At 33.4% G+C, this 14,817-nt stretch overlaps 1 protein-coding gene across 1 annotated transcript; it reads right to left on the bottom strand.

Annotated features, from left to right (window-relative positions):
- Window positions 1-173: 173 nt before the first annotated feature.
- Window positions 174-14,802, bottom strand: LOC143071372 (neuronal acetylcholine receptor subunit alpha-10-like). Its single transcript, XM_076245624.1, has 8 exons — window positions 14,626-14,802; window positions 12,811-12,900; window positions 11,718-11,851; window positions 7,037-7,081; window positions 5,858-5,967; window positions 1,972-2,498; window positions 1,426-1,619; window positions 174-561 (listed from the first exon to the last, which is right to left on the bottom strand). Exons 1-8 carry the CDS (start codon window positions 14,687-14,689, stop codon window positions 406-408), a joined length of 1,320 nt encoding a protein of 439 aa, XP_076101739.1. The 5' UTR covers window positions 14,690-14,802; the 3' UTR covers window positions 174-405.
- Between the last annotated feature and the right edge of the window lie 15 nt (window positions 14,803-14,817).

Genomic DNA, 14,817 nt, shown 5'->3' with positions numbered 1-14,817 from the left:
CATTTTTTTTATACTGACTGGTAAAAAAGATAAGTCGATTAGGGAGAATCATATTTTGATACAATGACTGTCTCATAATAATAAAGTATTTATGAGTTTTGCACATGTTTATGATTTGAGGCAGCTCACGATTTCTTTAAAGAAAACGTACAAAAAAGTTACAAAAGACAATAACGATTATAGTATGAATATGAAATAGCACTACATGAATACAATTTAAAGCACTATAATTTTTACAGACAACAATTTGAAGCGTACAACTTTTGCATAACATTATACATTATTTTACAAAATTCGAAAACGAGAAAAACATATATATTTCGAACTGCATTTCATAAATTTCTGTGTTGAATTATGGAAAGTATGTAATAGACGTGAAAAAGTATTTGATACTAAGTATTCAAATTAATCACGCGATACCATTCCATCAAAGGTCACTAAACATCCGATTACAAACATCATCAGAAATATGAAAATACCGACTCTGTCAAGCACCGTGGCTAAGTACATCCATAGCGTTAGGCCTTCTGGTAGAGCTTTGTTCACCATTTTATCTTCGTCCTGAAATAAGAATATTGAACTATGAAACTCAAATTATTCATAGTATGGATTACAGAACAGTAAAAAAATGATAAGATGCACTATCTGTACAACATAAGGGAAATTCATGTTTCAAAACATTTGCAGGTTTTACATTCCTAGAAAATGTATTAAAAGAACTATCAGCTTTGTTATTAAACTACATTATATAAAAACATGTAAACGAAATCATTTGAATATATATTAATTTGTATCACATTGTCAATTAATACAAATAAAACCACTGACTAATTTAGCATTCAATTGGATTCAAATTTGTCAAAATAATCAAAGAAACATAGCAGATGAATTATTCACTTGCAAGGTTAAAACGAATTGCACGACGTCGCTACCTATTTATATTTATGTTAATGTTTATATCGCTCCAGGGTTATGTGACTGTCGGAAGTCTTCAGTGGTAATCACCAAAGTTAATGAAAATGTGTCTAGATAAAATACACATGAAATTTTTATATAATTATCGAGTACATGTTTTTTGTCTGTTTATTTCAAACTTACTGTAATTTGAATATACATTTTAGTATGTAATAAATCAAATATGAGAATTGAAGTCGTGTCGATGCATATAACTTTGACAGCTTAAGTCCTTTTAACATTTTATATGCATCTTATCTAAAAACCTATCACGGCTATCGCCTTTACCGTCACCACAGCATTCTGCGTAAAAAGAAACATTTAGTAATAATCATTATGTTTACGTCAGTTTTAAATGAAAATAGCTGCGTAAACTTAAAGGACTCCCATTATACAGACTCAACTGAAACTACAAAGTTTGAAAATAGCTCGAAAGACTAAATCAGAGAGAATGAGAGACAAATGTCTTACCTCCAATTGACCATTTTGAGAACAAGTACGTTGTAAACCTAGAGTTTGGACGCCGGACACAAGAGCAAGAGGGTAAAGAATATATCTTTTCGTCCAGTTGGGCATATCCTTATCTTGGAAATGTACGCTTATGACCAGAACTTGCAGAAGACTTGCCACTCCACATAATATTAGAGTGAAACTCAGGAAGACAGCTGAAATACAAATCGTATTATTTGAACCAACAGAGTTCGGTAAGAGATTGCACTCGTAACCACACATGTCATACCAGAATTGATCATGTTTGTTTGTTGTAATTTATTCGAAATATGGTAATTTAATACACAAACCTATAAAACGAGATTAGCATGTTCCAGAAGAAAAAAGTCTGTGCTAGAATACTATAGCTTGTATATTTTCATCATTTCAAGGTAGGATCTTAGTAAACAGTACAAAATGTGAAAAAATGAAAAGCAATTTGCTGATATAAATAAATTATAATTATTGTACATATTTGACACATCGCTTCCTATGTAAATGTATATAAAAAAGTTGACGATTTCTTACATATCCATGGCGTAGAATCTGCAGAAGGCGGTAATTGGTCTGCTACAAGTACTTGGAATACAAATATTGCCAGCATAACTGTCAGTTGTAGCCCAACTTTCTCTCCCGATTCAACCGGAAGTAAAAATCCAAGCGCCGATATGAGAGTGATCAAAAGTGATGGTATTATGATATTAGTGACGTATGACGCTGGCTTTCGTCTGATGTGAACGTAAAAAGTCACGTCAGGATATGGCTCTGGGTAGAAAACTACATGTCTTACAATTGGAACACTTTCAACAACCCATTCCACGTGGTCTTTTATAGACGAAACATCGGCAAACTTTTTACTCGAAAATATATCTAGATCCGATCCTGAAAACACCCAGGATCCGAATGTTAATAGACATATTTGAGTGTCATATGGAAACTTCAGAGCATCAACTTGACACACGGATTCTACTAAAGTGGGAAAATTATAATATACTGTTCCGTCAAACATTACTCTAGGTCTGTAGTCTTTAAAGCCATAAAACTCTTCAGCTACACTGCAAAATAAAAAGTAAACTGTTAACACAGAAACATGCTTCGCCTTCTAGCAGTGACATTTAACAAACAAAAAACAAACAAGTAAACAAACAAAAACAATTACAAAACAAATCAAATCAAATCAAATAAAAATAGAAACCAATATTACAAAGTATGTGGATCGTGGACTGTAAGGTTTCACCGCGAAATAATTTTTATGGAAACTTGAAATTTATGATGAAACAATTGCATATTACATATCATTGGCTTTCACAGTCTTTTTAAAGTCAGATTGATGCATGTAAATTGTTTTAAAAGCACACTTCATTTTTTAAAAAGGGTAGCAAAAGTGATTTAAGGGGACTCCTGGGTATAAATCAAATTTTTTTTTCTAATATAGGATTTCGCTTTATTTTTTTATAAATGAACTTTATCATATACTTAAAAGAAAAATGAAATAAAAAAATGGGGTCACCGTTCATTTAAGCTCACAATCTACCTCCGGAAGAAGCATACATTTTTGTCAGTCTTTTTTTTCTGTTGAACTAATAGGAGAAATAGAGGTAATATCGAAATAAAAAAAATACGGAGTGGCTATTTGTCCGGCTAGCCGGACGAATAGTGCCAGGGCTATTTGTCCGGCCATTGTAATGCGCATGTCATATAATGTGCGTTCGGAAGTGCGTGTAACATTATCTTCAGTAGCACCAAGGGGGCGCGTGTAATTTGATCACTGATTTTCAATTTTAAGATCATGGCTGAAATATTTGTGATAAATTTTAAAGTTTTCGGAATTTGACAATGGAACACGATATTATGAACTTCCAAGAATGATATAATCTTATGATAGGGACTGTAAAAAATTGAAATCACAAGGAAAATGGGAAATAAAAGATAATTATGTATAATTGATCGGAGAATTAGTTTTACAAAATTATTCGATTCGCTACAGCTGTATACAGGTGGAAAAGATGTTCAAAGCAAGTGTAGTTGAAAAAGGCCTTTACAATTGCAGGTCTAACTGAATGAAATTTAGCTTAGTTATAATCCAAAAATGAGTCTTGCAAGACAAGAAAAGAAAAGGGAAATTTGGGGAAAGGAGCACACTGTGACACCCGATCCCCTCACGTAAATAAAATAAAAAACAGTGTTTTTTATTACTCTTTTTTTTTGGAGGGGGGGGGGGGGGGGTTATTATAGAAAAATCTCTCACCTTTCACTCAAAATATGGATAACTTTATGTCAAGGGGTCTATAATTCTCTTTGACAGCTACAGACATAATAATTTTGTACCTTTTTCAGCTAGACAAAATCCTTTACGTTAACTTAAAATTCACGAGTCAAACACTACCCAAGTTTTTTTTACAAGTAAATTCTTCTCTCTTCTTATATAAAAAATATGGGATATATATGATTTTATTCTAATTATTCGTTATCCACATTGGACTATTATATACTAGTGTGAAGAAAACAACAATTTCAATTACCAGTAACAAGATTAGGCCCTAACACTAAAGATTTCAAACATGTGCCCCTGGTGATGCTGAAGATAATATTACACGCACACACAAATATTATAGTGACATGCGCATTGTATTGGCCGGACAAATAGTCCTGGTACTATTCGTCCGGCTAGCCGGACAAATAGCAACTGCCAAAAAAATAACCTAATTACAGAAATCGCTTAAATTTTACAATTATTTAGTTTATGTATAGCTTATATGAAAACAATAATAAAAAATATAGGTCACCGATGAGTTAAAAAAGATATTTCAAATTTAATGCCAAAAAAATGGCATTTTTGCACCAAAGGGAGATAATTTGGAGCTTTTTCAATGATATAAACATTTTAAAAGTCATCTGGGGCCAAACCGAACCGATTTTTTGGGCTGATTTTTTTACCATATCATAAAGTAATAACTAATAGTGTAATAAATAAAATTTGTAATGAAAAAATAAAAGTTCAATTTTTTGCTGAAATTTTTGTACCCACGAGCCACCTTAAGGTGGTACCTAACACTACAGGGAGATAACTCTGTAAAGTCAGCTAAACGTTTTAATTACGTTGTGTTGTAAAAGGAATATTAAGCTTCTCAATGATCAAAATTTATGTTTGTCAAATTGCTATATAACCAGTGTAATTTTTCTGACAAAACGGTTGGTTCAAAAAATTTTAAATTTTTATATTTTTATTAAAGTCTCAAAGTACTTTGACAAAATTTTATGAAAATTAAACCAGCCAAATTAATTTTAGTGAAAGTGTTGGGTACCACCTTAAAGATACACAAAAGAAAATATGAGGTATGTATACGTTAATGAGACAGTATTCTAACGACAAAAGAAACCAATACCTGTATATATCTAGAGACAAGACAGTAACCAACAATAGACGGATGTTCTTATACGTCTTTAGATCGTAAAAACAAGAAAAATGACAATCAATGAAATGTGTCATTTGTTGAAGGCCGTACGTTGACTTCCCGTTGTCTGGTTTTGTTTTAAGTCAGGTTGTTAAAGCCCCAGTCACACTGTCACGTTATACTACGGTTTAAAATGCTACATTTCAACCAAGTTTTGAATAAAAATGTCCCGTTATTTTGAAGCTAGGTTTGTGCTACATTCTTACCACGTTTTGCTACGTATAAGAACGTGTAGACCCACGTTTCCACCACGCATTGGTACGTTTCGATACGTAGTAAGCACGTTTTGTAACGTTCCACTAAGCTATGACACGTATTTACTAGGTTTCTACTTAGTTTCAATTTTTGCTACGTTTGTTGTTGAATTTTCAAAACATACAGGGCAAGTCCCGTTTTGAACAAAGGATCACTACGTTTCGATACGCTTCGTTACGTTTATTCCTGTTTCGCTACGCTTTCAAAATGTAGTAAAACGTAACTAACTCTTGAAACGTCAATGTGACTGTGGCAACTGTCAAGTTTTACTACATTTTAAAATTCTACGTTTCAACTACGTTTTGAACAAAAATGTTCCGTTATTTTGAAAACTAGGTTTTACTAGGTTTGTGCTGCGTTCTTATCACGTTTTTCTACGTATTAGTACGTGTAGACCCACGATTTCACCACGCATTGATACGTTTAGATACGTAGTAAGCACGGTTTGTTGCGTTCCGCTAAGCTTTGATACGTATTTACTAGGTTTCTACTTCGTTTCAATTTTTGCCACGGTTGTTGTTGAATTTTCAAAACATACGGGGCAGGTCCCGTTTTGAGCAAAGGATCACTACGTTTCGATACGCTTCGTTACGCTACGCTTTCAAAACATAGTAAAATGTAGCTCTTGAAACGTGACAGTGTGACTGGGGCTTGATACATTAATGTATACTCCACATCTCATTGTATATACTTAGTAAACAAACCTTTCGTATAAGGTTAGATCTGGAGTCCACAACAAATCAAAAGGCAAAACAACTTCTGTGATGTTTCCAAAATCCTCAGGATTCCAGTATAATCTACAATCTGTCCATATCTGAAAAAATGGTAAGGTCACCGTATCGTTATAAACCTAAATATCTGCATTGTACGTGCTTTTGTGTTGTTCCTAGATAATACCCTGAAATCAGTACATGCATTTTCAGAAGGGTAGTTTTATAATCTACAATGTGTGTTACTCTATCATGTTTGATAAATATTTGAAATATAAGATCATGATAACCCAACATTAAAATTTAAAAAAAGAGGCATAGCTGTCAGGGTTAATCTTTTGAGATGTTATGTAAACTTAATTTCAGAGCTAGTGGCCTTTGTTTTGTTCATCACATGCATTTATATTTTGTAAATACAAGATGGGGCTTAAAGTCATGCAAAATAATAACAAAACAACGAACTCCTAGGTAAATTAAAACATGAATGTGTCCCTAGTACACGAATGCCCCATCCGCACTATCATTTTCTATGTTCAGTGGACCGTAAAAATGGGATAAAAACTCTAACTTGGCATCAAAATTGGAAAAATCATACCTTAGGGAATATTTGTACTAAGTTTCAAGTTGATTGGACTACAAATTCATCAAAAACTACCTCGACCAAAAACTTTAACCTGAAGCGGGACAGACGGACAAACGAACGGACGAACGAACGCACAGACCAAAAAACATAATGCCCATAAATAGGGCATGAAAACAAGTAGTCCATAAAACTACTACAATCAAACTTTATCAACTAAAAAGGACGAGTGATAAACAACTGTTATATTCCTGTTTCTGTACGGGCATTTGATAAAGAAAAAGGTGGATGTAACCTGGTTTTACGTAGCTTAACCTTCTCCTTGTATGGCAGTTATTTATAGTTCCCTTATACTGAGAAAACTGTTTAAGCAAGCTAAACCGACATTAAATGTTAATGTGGAAATAATTGGGATACTACAGTCACAGATGTGTAAACATACATTACAGACATACAACATACATTACAGACATACAACACAACAGACATACACCACAACAGACATACACCACAACAGACATACACCACAACAGACATATAACACAACAGACATAAACAATTAAACATACAAATAAGCCTAACATTTGACTTACCAAGCGCATCCACATATTGAATTTCGCAATTTGTTCGGGTTCATCCTGCAAAGTATCATTGAAATAGTATTAGATTTTGAAAAATAATTTTAAAAAGGGATCAAATAACATTAAAAATGCAGCCAATGTCTCTTACACAATACATTTGACGAAAACAATCCATGATCAGCTTACAAGGAAGCTATTGTCAAGAATATGACAATTCTTGTCCATTCGTTTTTATGTGTTTTGTCATTTGAATTTGCCATGTGATTATTGACTTTCCGATTTGATTTTCCTCTGAGTTCAGTATTTTTGTGATTTTACTTTTTGAACGAAGAGTTCGTCATGAAAAAGATATGAAGTCATACCTGTTTACCAATGATTAGTCCGTTTGTCGTTGCTACATTTGTTTTATGTTTTATACTGAAATGCAGTCGACTTTAGCGTTTGATAGTTCATTGATAACATTCTGGCGTATCACAAACAAACAACTTGTTACGTCTCATTTCATTGGCCGAAAGATTTAAATACAAGTGTGCACGTGAATTGACACAGGTGACCGACAATGGAATTTACTATGTTACTACGAACGTAAAAATAATGATTTGTATAGTTTACAAACCTTTGGTCGAAATAAATAAATAAATGTTTTATTAACTTCAAAAAGTGGGGTCGAAATATTATACTGATAGTTATTAACTTCAAATAGTGGGGTCGAAATATTATACTGATAGTTTGTTTTAAGTAATATTCTAAGTTCTTTGCATGCAGCAACTCAATTATCTTGTACCCGGCATGATGAGAAATATAAGGATAAAATAAAATACATGTGCCGCTTTTATACGGATGAATATATGAACCACTTTTAATTTCTTTCATACTGACGATAGGTTATAATCCTAACAATGTCGTAGTCACTTATAATAAGTATCTCATAATACTGATCCATTACAATCATTAATCAGTGGTTGCACTGACATTTCTCTTTTATTATTTTCATGCTATAAAACATACACACAGTACAAAAATGTAGCTATAAGCGTACAATAAACGGAGGAAATTGTCCCCCAAAGATAGAAACAAAATAACTTTAATCGTATCATTGGTGCACCTGAATGAATTCAGTGAAGGCATGTTGTTGTAATAAATTGAAATGTTACATCGGCGAAGATTATTTCTTATGCATGTGTGGAACTAAATAATAAATTAATACTTGTGAGAAATCGTAGTTTATAAGGAACAATTCTCTTGTTTGAATTCGGGGCCTTTTATAGCTGACTATGCGGTATGGGCTTTGCTCATTATTGAAAGCCGTAAGGTATACTGTAAGAATAGAGCTGCATAACATTGTTGAACTATCCGCTAAAGTATATGTAGTATGTATTCGTATTTAAAATGAAATACAAAACGAAACGTGTATGATAAACTGATAAACAAAATATCAAGAAATTAAGGATGACTAAATGCATGCACAAGAAGAAACTCACCTTTCTACCGATACATTTGAATGATTTAATGAATAAACACTTTTTTAAAAACTGTTTGTGTCTATTTACATAGATATAGGAGGATGTGGTGTGAATGCCAATGAGACAACTCCCCATCCAAATAACAATTTATAAAAGTAAACCATGATAGGTCAATGTACGGCCTTCAACACGGAGCCACTGAACAACAAGCTATAAAGGTCCCCAAAATTACTAGTGTAAAACCATCTAAACGGGAAAAAACCAACGGTCTATAAATATTTACAATATATATAATTTACGTTCGTTTTTCAACGGAGAATAGCAAAACGTAATGAAGTATATCGTTGGAGTTTATAAACTACATTTAATCATCCCCTGTGCCACGATTGGCCATCTCCGTTTTTTCTTAACAAAGCATGGTTGGTTACATGTTATGAATTTACTTACAATTTCGGGATTTTTTTTTCTTCAAGTAAACGGAATCAGAAAAAAATCGCTATCCTATGTCGAATACATAAAACTTGGAAAAGAATATGAAGTGTTTGTAGAAAAGTACGGTTTCATTTTTCAAGTACAATGTTAATTCATCGAGTCCATTGAGTAAAAAAAAAATGCAGGATAAGCAAGGGGGAGGGGGGGGAGGAATAAATGAAAAAATATGTGAATTGAGTTTTTTTTATCCTACATTGAACTTTTGATGTCGTCCCTTGATCTAGAGGGGACATTTAAATTGAATATTTAGATGTGAAAACTGTTAAGATTTTAATGTTTAAACTTTACTACCAATTGCAGAAAACTATAAAACCAATGAATTTCACATGCACATTTATAAAAGCTAGAATTGTGATTGGAATCATGTATGAGAATATGTCGATGGAAGCTTTAAACGACCTTGACCAGATACGTGAATATTAATCAGTCCATTCAACGTTATAGTATGTGTGTTCTATTTTCGAAGGTGTGAGGTCGAAGGTTTGAATTGACCAATGGAAACGATCGTTCCTTAGAGAGTTAATCTAATAAAGTTTGTTTGACTGATTACGTCGCACTACCTTTCGCTAAGCTAAGTCGCTGAGTAATGCACTTGAAAAACAACAGATGTCAATAATGGAACAGTTTTTAGCTCACCTGGCCCGAAGGGCCAAGTGATCTTTTCTCATCACTTGGCGTCCGTCGTCGTCGTTAATTTTTTACATTTTGAACTTCTTCTAGAGAACCACTGAATGGAATGAAACAAATCATGGCATGAATGTTCCTTATGAGGTGCTGACCAAGTGTTGTTACTTTGAAGCCGATCCATCATCCAAGATGGCAACCAGCGGGGGACTTAGTTTAACATAGGACCCTATGGGAAATGCATACAAATGACTTCTTCTAGAGAACCACTGAATGGAATGAAACCAAACATGACATGAATGTTCCTTATGAGGTGCTGACCAAGTGTTGTTACTTTGTAGCCGATCTATCATCCAAGATGGCCGCCAGCGGGGGACTTAGTTTAACCTAGGACCCTATGGGAAATGCATACAAATGACTTCTTCTAGATAACCACTGAATGGAATGAAACCAAACATGGCATAAATGTTCCTTATGAGGTGCTGACCGAGTGTTGTTACTTTGTAGCCGATCCATCATCCAAGATGGCCGCCAGCGGGGACTTAGTTTAACATAGGACCCTATGGGAAATGCATACAAAAGACTTCTTCTAGAGAACCACTGAATGGAATGAAACCAAACATAGCATGAATGTTCCTTATGAGGTGCTGACCAAGTGTTGTTACTTTGTAGCCGATTCATAATCCAAGATGGCCGCCAGTGGGGGACTTAGTTTAACATAGGACCCTATGGGAAATTCATACAAATGACTTATTTTAGAGAACCACTGAATGGAATGAAACCAAACATGGCATGAATGTTCCTTATGAGGTGCTGACCAAGTGCTGTTACTTTGTAGCCGATCCATCATCCAAGATGGCCACCAGTGAGGGATTTAGCCTATGGGAAATTCATACAAATGACTTCTTTTAGAGAACCACTGAATGGAATGAAACCAAACATGGCATAAATGTTCCTTATGATGTGCTGACCAAGTGTTGTTACTTTGTAGATGATCCATCATCCAAGATGGCCGCCAATGGCGGGACTTAGTTTAACATAGGACCCTATGGGAAATGCATAAAAATGACATCTTTTAGAGAACCACTGAATGGAATGAAACCAAACATAGCATGAATGTTCCTTATGAGATGCTGACCAAGTGTTGTTATTTTGTCTCCGATCCATCATCCAAGATGGCTGCCAGCGGGGGGCTTAGTTTAACATAGGACCCTATGGGAAATGCATACAAATGTCTTCTTCTAGAGAACCAAGGAATTGAATGAAATCAAACATAGCATGAATAGTCCTTTCCTTATGAGGTGCTGGCAAAGTGTTGTTACTTTGTAGTCAAATTTTATCTGTTTTTATATGATTTCAAAAACCCAAGTAGAGTCAGGTGAGCGATACAGGCTCTTGAGAGCCTCTAGTTATTCGTGTTCGAAGAACATGAGTTCGCATTCCTCAATCTTAATTGTTTATGGTTATATTTTGGGAGTTGTTGTTGGTCTTTTCTCCGTTTCCCAATGTCTTGTATGTCCTTTTCTATCTGGTTATCTCCGCCTTTGTCTCAGTACTAAACATGCTTAATGTTTTACGTATGTATTTAAATAGTGTCAGCCTTATTACTTGGATGTTAATAGTATAAAGAAAACACGTCCATTTTGTATTTTTAACAATGAATTTTCTTGTAACAGAAATGAAACGGTTATTTTTGCATAGCAATATAGTAGTTCCCATAGAAAGTAACCAAAAGTTAGCGTGCAATAAATTCCGATATTGCACTAATGCAATAATTTTTCAAAATTCATGACGTCAAATTCAATGACAAAATCTTAGTTCAAACATTTTTTACTTTCAAATGTTATATTGCTTTACAATAAAAGGGTTATTGCGTGAATATTGGGGAATATTGTACCTCGTAGAACATATATTGCACTCGCAAGCGCTCGTGCAATATAAAATTCGACTCAGGACAATATTCCCCAATATTCATGCAATAACCATATAGATCTAATACTGCTAGGATTCTGCAAATATTACAACGGTGCATCAGTTAATACTAATTTTGATAAATATAAAGTCTATGATACTGAAACAACTATGAACTTTAAGTTGGTGTATAATGTACTTACGAGTAATATGAGTTGTCTTACTGCCATGTTTATATCTAGTTGTACTCGCTCCCGTCCGGTACATTTCGGTAAGAGTGCTTGGTCATAATTGGTTAATATTGTTGCCGTTAAATTTGCTAACAAAGATGCCTCACCTGAAATAAATGATTTTTATGCTTATGCCCATGGTCGAAGTATGAAAGCCTTTTGATTTTCTGTGAAATACATTTGTTTGTGATTTTTTTTACTTCAATGATGTTATAAAAAAAGTCAGACAGTACTGTAAACTAGGCTTCACGACTGCAGTGAATATTATGAATTCACCTTTGGTTGAATAATAAAAAAAAGTTCTAACCCAACCCCCTTCACGGAACAATGTTATTTGGAATTAGCTACTTGAATTCTTACAAGATCTTTATCTTTCATTAAATATGATACATTTGACTAAATATTGGCCTATATAGAATCAATAATATTGTATCTTTAATATTTAAATGTTCATTTTTTTAAGTTAAATTGTTTTCTTTGTATTTTCTTGTTTTCCATTTCCCCAAACTCGTTCGCTATGACTGCATGTGTTTGTGGGGACGTTTCAATCAATTCATTCTATGTAAATCTGATAGATTTCGTTTTCAAAAATAACTAAACTATAATTATTCAATATTTTGATATGTTCAAAGATTAAGATCAATCTTACGTTGATATTGTTTATAGAGATCATAATTTAAGGTACAATCCATTTAGATTTATTGATCCTGAATTTGAATAAATAAACACGTTGACGATGGTTGTACGATGACCACAAATTGTTTACATCCTCATTCTGTTGTTCATATTTATAATGTTTGGATACATGATGTGATGTTTTCAATTATATTGTATTAATCAAAGTTTAACATTTGAGGTTTCCAGCAATTCAATATTCAATATATATCGACTTGAGCAATGTCAACTGTGGATTTGACGGTAAATTTAAGCCAATCAAAACAATTATTACATAAAAGAAAAATTATTACTTGTTCAAGGTTGTAACGCATCTTACCTAAAACGGTTTTTTTTTTATATGTAGGAAATCGACGCATTTAAAAAGGGTTTTGTGTCAATCATACAGTACCGTTTATATTTGCTGTGTTTGTGGACGAGTAGTCACTTTTAGATGCTTTGTCATTCTTTTCCTTATTCAATAACTTCAGATCTGTAAAACCTATAAAAAAAAAAATAAACATTTTCTTAGTCCACTACAAATTGATTTTCTTGCTGTGGTTTTGTAAAGACAAAGTTTGGATCAAAAATATCTTAAAATTAAAATTTTATGTTTAAGGTACAGACAAAAATCTAACTTTTTTGAAGAACCCAACTGGTTCCAACAACAAATACATTGTAGACAATATCATTAGTGCTGGTCATTTTTGTCCAATCTAATCCCACGCGACATATCAGAAAACAGGAGCGATGAGAGATCGGTTTTTAATTAGATTGATTTTTGTCAACTATGGTGCATTTCTTTTCAACAAATTACTGTATATCAATGGATCATTTTACATTGTAATTTGTATATATCCATAATGGTCATCTTGGTTTTTTAAATTCTGAGTTTCAATAGTTTCCATTAAAAATTTCATAAGGTGTTCCGCATAACTCTCTGTTAATTATCAATTGCTGCTGTCCGTGTAAAGGTGTTTTTATGCTGACTAATAAATACATTGATTCAATTTATCAGTAAAATACAGGCATTAAAAAACAAATCAAACTTATTCGTTGTAACCTGTTTATTGATCTCGAAGACAAAAAAAACCCCTGAAAACAACCCATTATAAATTGCATGGGTTCGAGACGTTTTACTGAATTTATCTTCTTCAGAAAGGCTAAAAGCCGATTAGTTAAAAGCCAAGGATGTTATAGGACCAAACATATTGAAGAGCTAGAAACCAAAAAAAGGAACTAAGAAAATAACTTAATCCATCTGATGCCAACTTTGCCTGAGGAAGTATCTGTATAATATAAAAATCTATAAACGGACAGTTTTAGATAGTTGGTTATAAATCATGGCAGTACCGAAGTACTGACTAACCTACTGGGTTGATGATATCCTCTGGCCTACAGAATGATAGTCCACCAGCAAATTTAAGTTATCGACATCGCATACACCAACACCGTATTCTCAAAGACCAACACAGATACATGTACCACCTCTCCCCAATATCAACTAGGGAAGGGAGCACTTTATCGGAAAAAGCCACAACATCAGCTACACTAGAAGAGTTCAAGGCCAGTCTTAACATCCTGTCAAAGGCCTTGTCAGGAGCTTATCACATCATAAACTCTATATATCTTAGATGTACATAGTTTTAATTTGTAAATAGAATGTGCAAATACCAGCTACTGCTGGATTTGATAATGGAGGAGGACACTTTTTTAAGGTCTCCGGATCACTTTTAAGTTTCGCTTTCTGCGACAGAAGTCTTAGGCTCAAAACAAAAACTAAAGATAGCCAAAAGCAGAAATGTTTTAATATACAAAATATAAAAGCAATTTATAATGAATATATGTTGAAAATTTTGAAAATTTGATAGAAATGTTATAATGAGTTCATTAAAACTATAAAATTTGCATACAAATTATTATAATGCTTAATGTATGTGCATAACAAAACAGACTTTCATAGATATAGGAAGATGTGGTATGAGTGCCAATGAGACAGCTCTCCATCCAAGTCACAATTTTATAAAAGTAAACCATTTAAAGTCAATGTACGATCTTCAACACGGAGCCTTGGCTCACACCGAACAGCACTAATAGTAAGTAGGCGACTTCTTCCGTAATTCCATCCGGTGTAGGAGCATTCGGATGAGACAGATAAATAATATATACAATATTAAAATATAACAGAAGAGGTAAATTGTAAATATGACAAATAATTATTACTTACCGATTTTCAACAAAAATATAAACGCCAATATTGCTATGCTTGCCAAATTCTGTTTGATAAACATAGTTAGTTTTTCACAGTTTAATTCCGCTGCAAACTTCAGAACCTGCTTTAAATTTGGAAGTGAGTCCCGAGTACTTTAGAAATCCAAGACTTTGAAATGATATGTGGCTTTAACTGATTGACTAATGT

This window comes from Mytilus galloprovincialis, chromosome 4 (genome assembly GCF_965363235.1).
Source record: "Mytilus galloprovincialis chromosome 4, xbMytGall1.hap1.1, whole genome shotgun sequence".
Taxonomy (NCBI): Eukaryota; Metazoa; Mollusca; class Bivalvia; order Mytilida; family Mytilidae; genus Mytilus; species Mytilus galloprovincialis.
The sequence above is the reverse complement of the archived record's forward strand: the minus strand, read 5'-3'. Positions and strand labels throughout refer to the sequence as shown.

Excerpts from the sequence above, each read along its gene's own strand:
- LOC143071372 (XM_076245624.1), bottom strand. The coding sequence starts at position 14,689 with ATGTTTATCAAACAGAATTTGGCAAGCATAGCAATATTGGCGTTTATA. Across the intron at positions 11,852-12,810 it reads AAACACAGCAAATATAAACG|GTGAGGCATCTTTGTTAGCA; the intron begins GTACTGTATGAT and ends CATTTATTTCAG. Across the intron at positions 1,620-1,971 it reads AGATTCTACGCCATGGATAT|CTGTCTTCCTGAGTTTCACT; the intron begins GTAAGAAATCGT and ends TTTGTATTTCAG.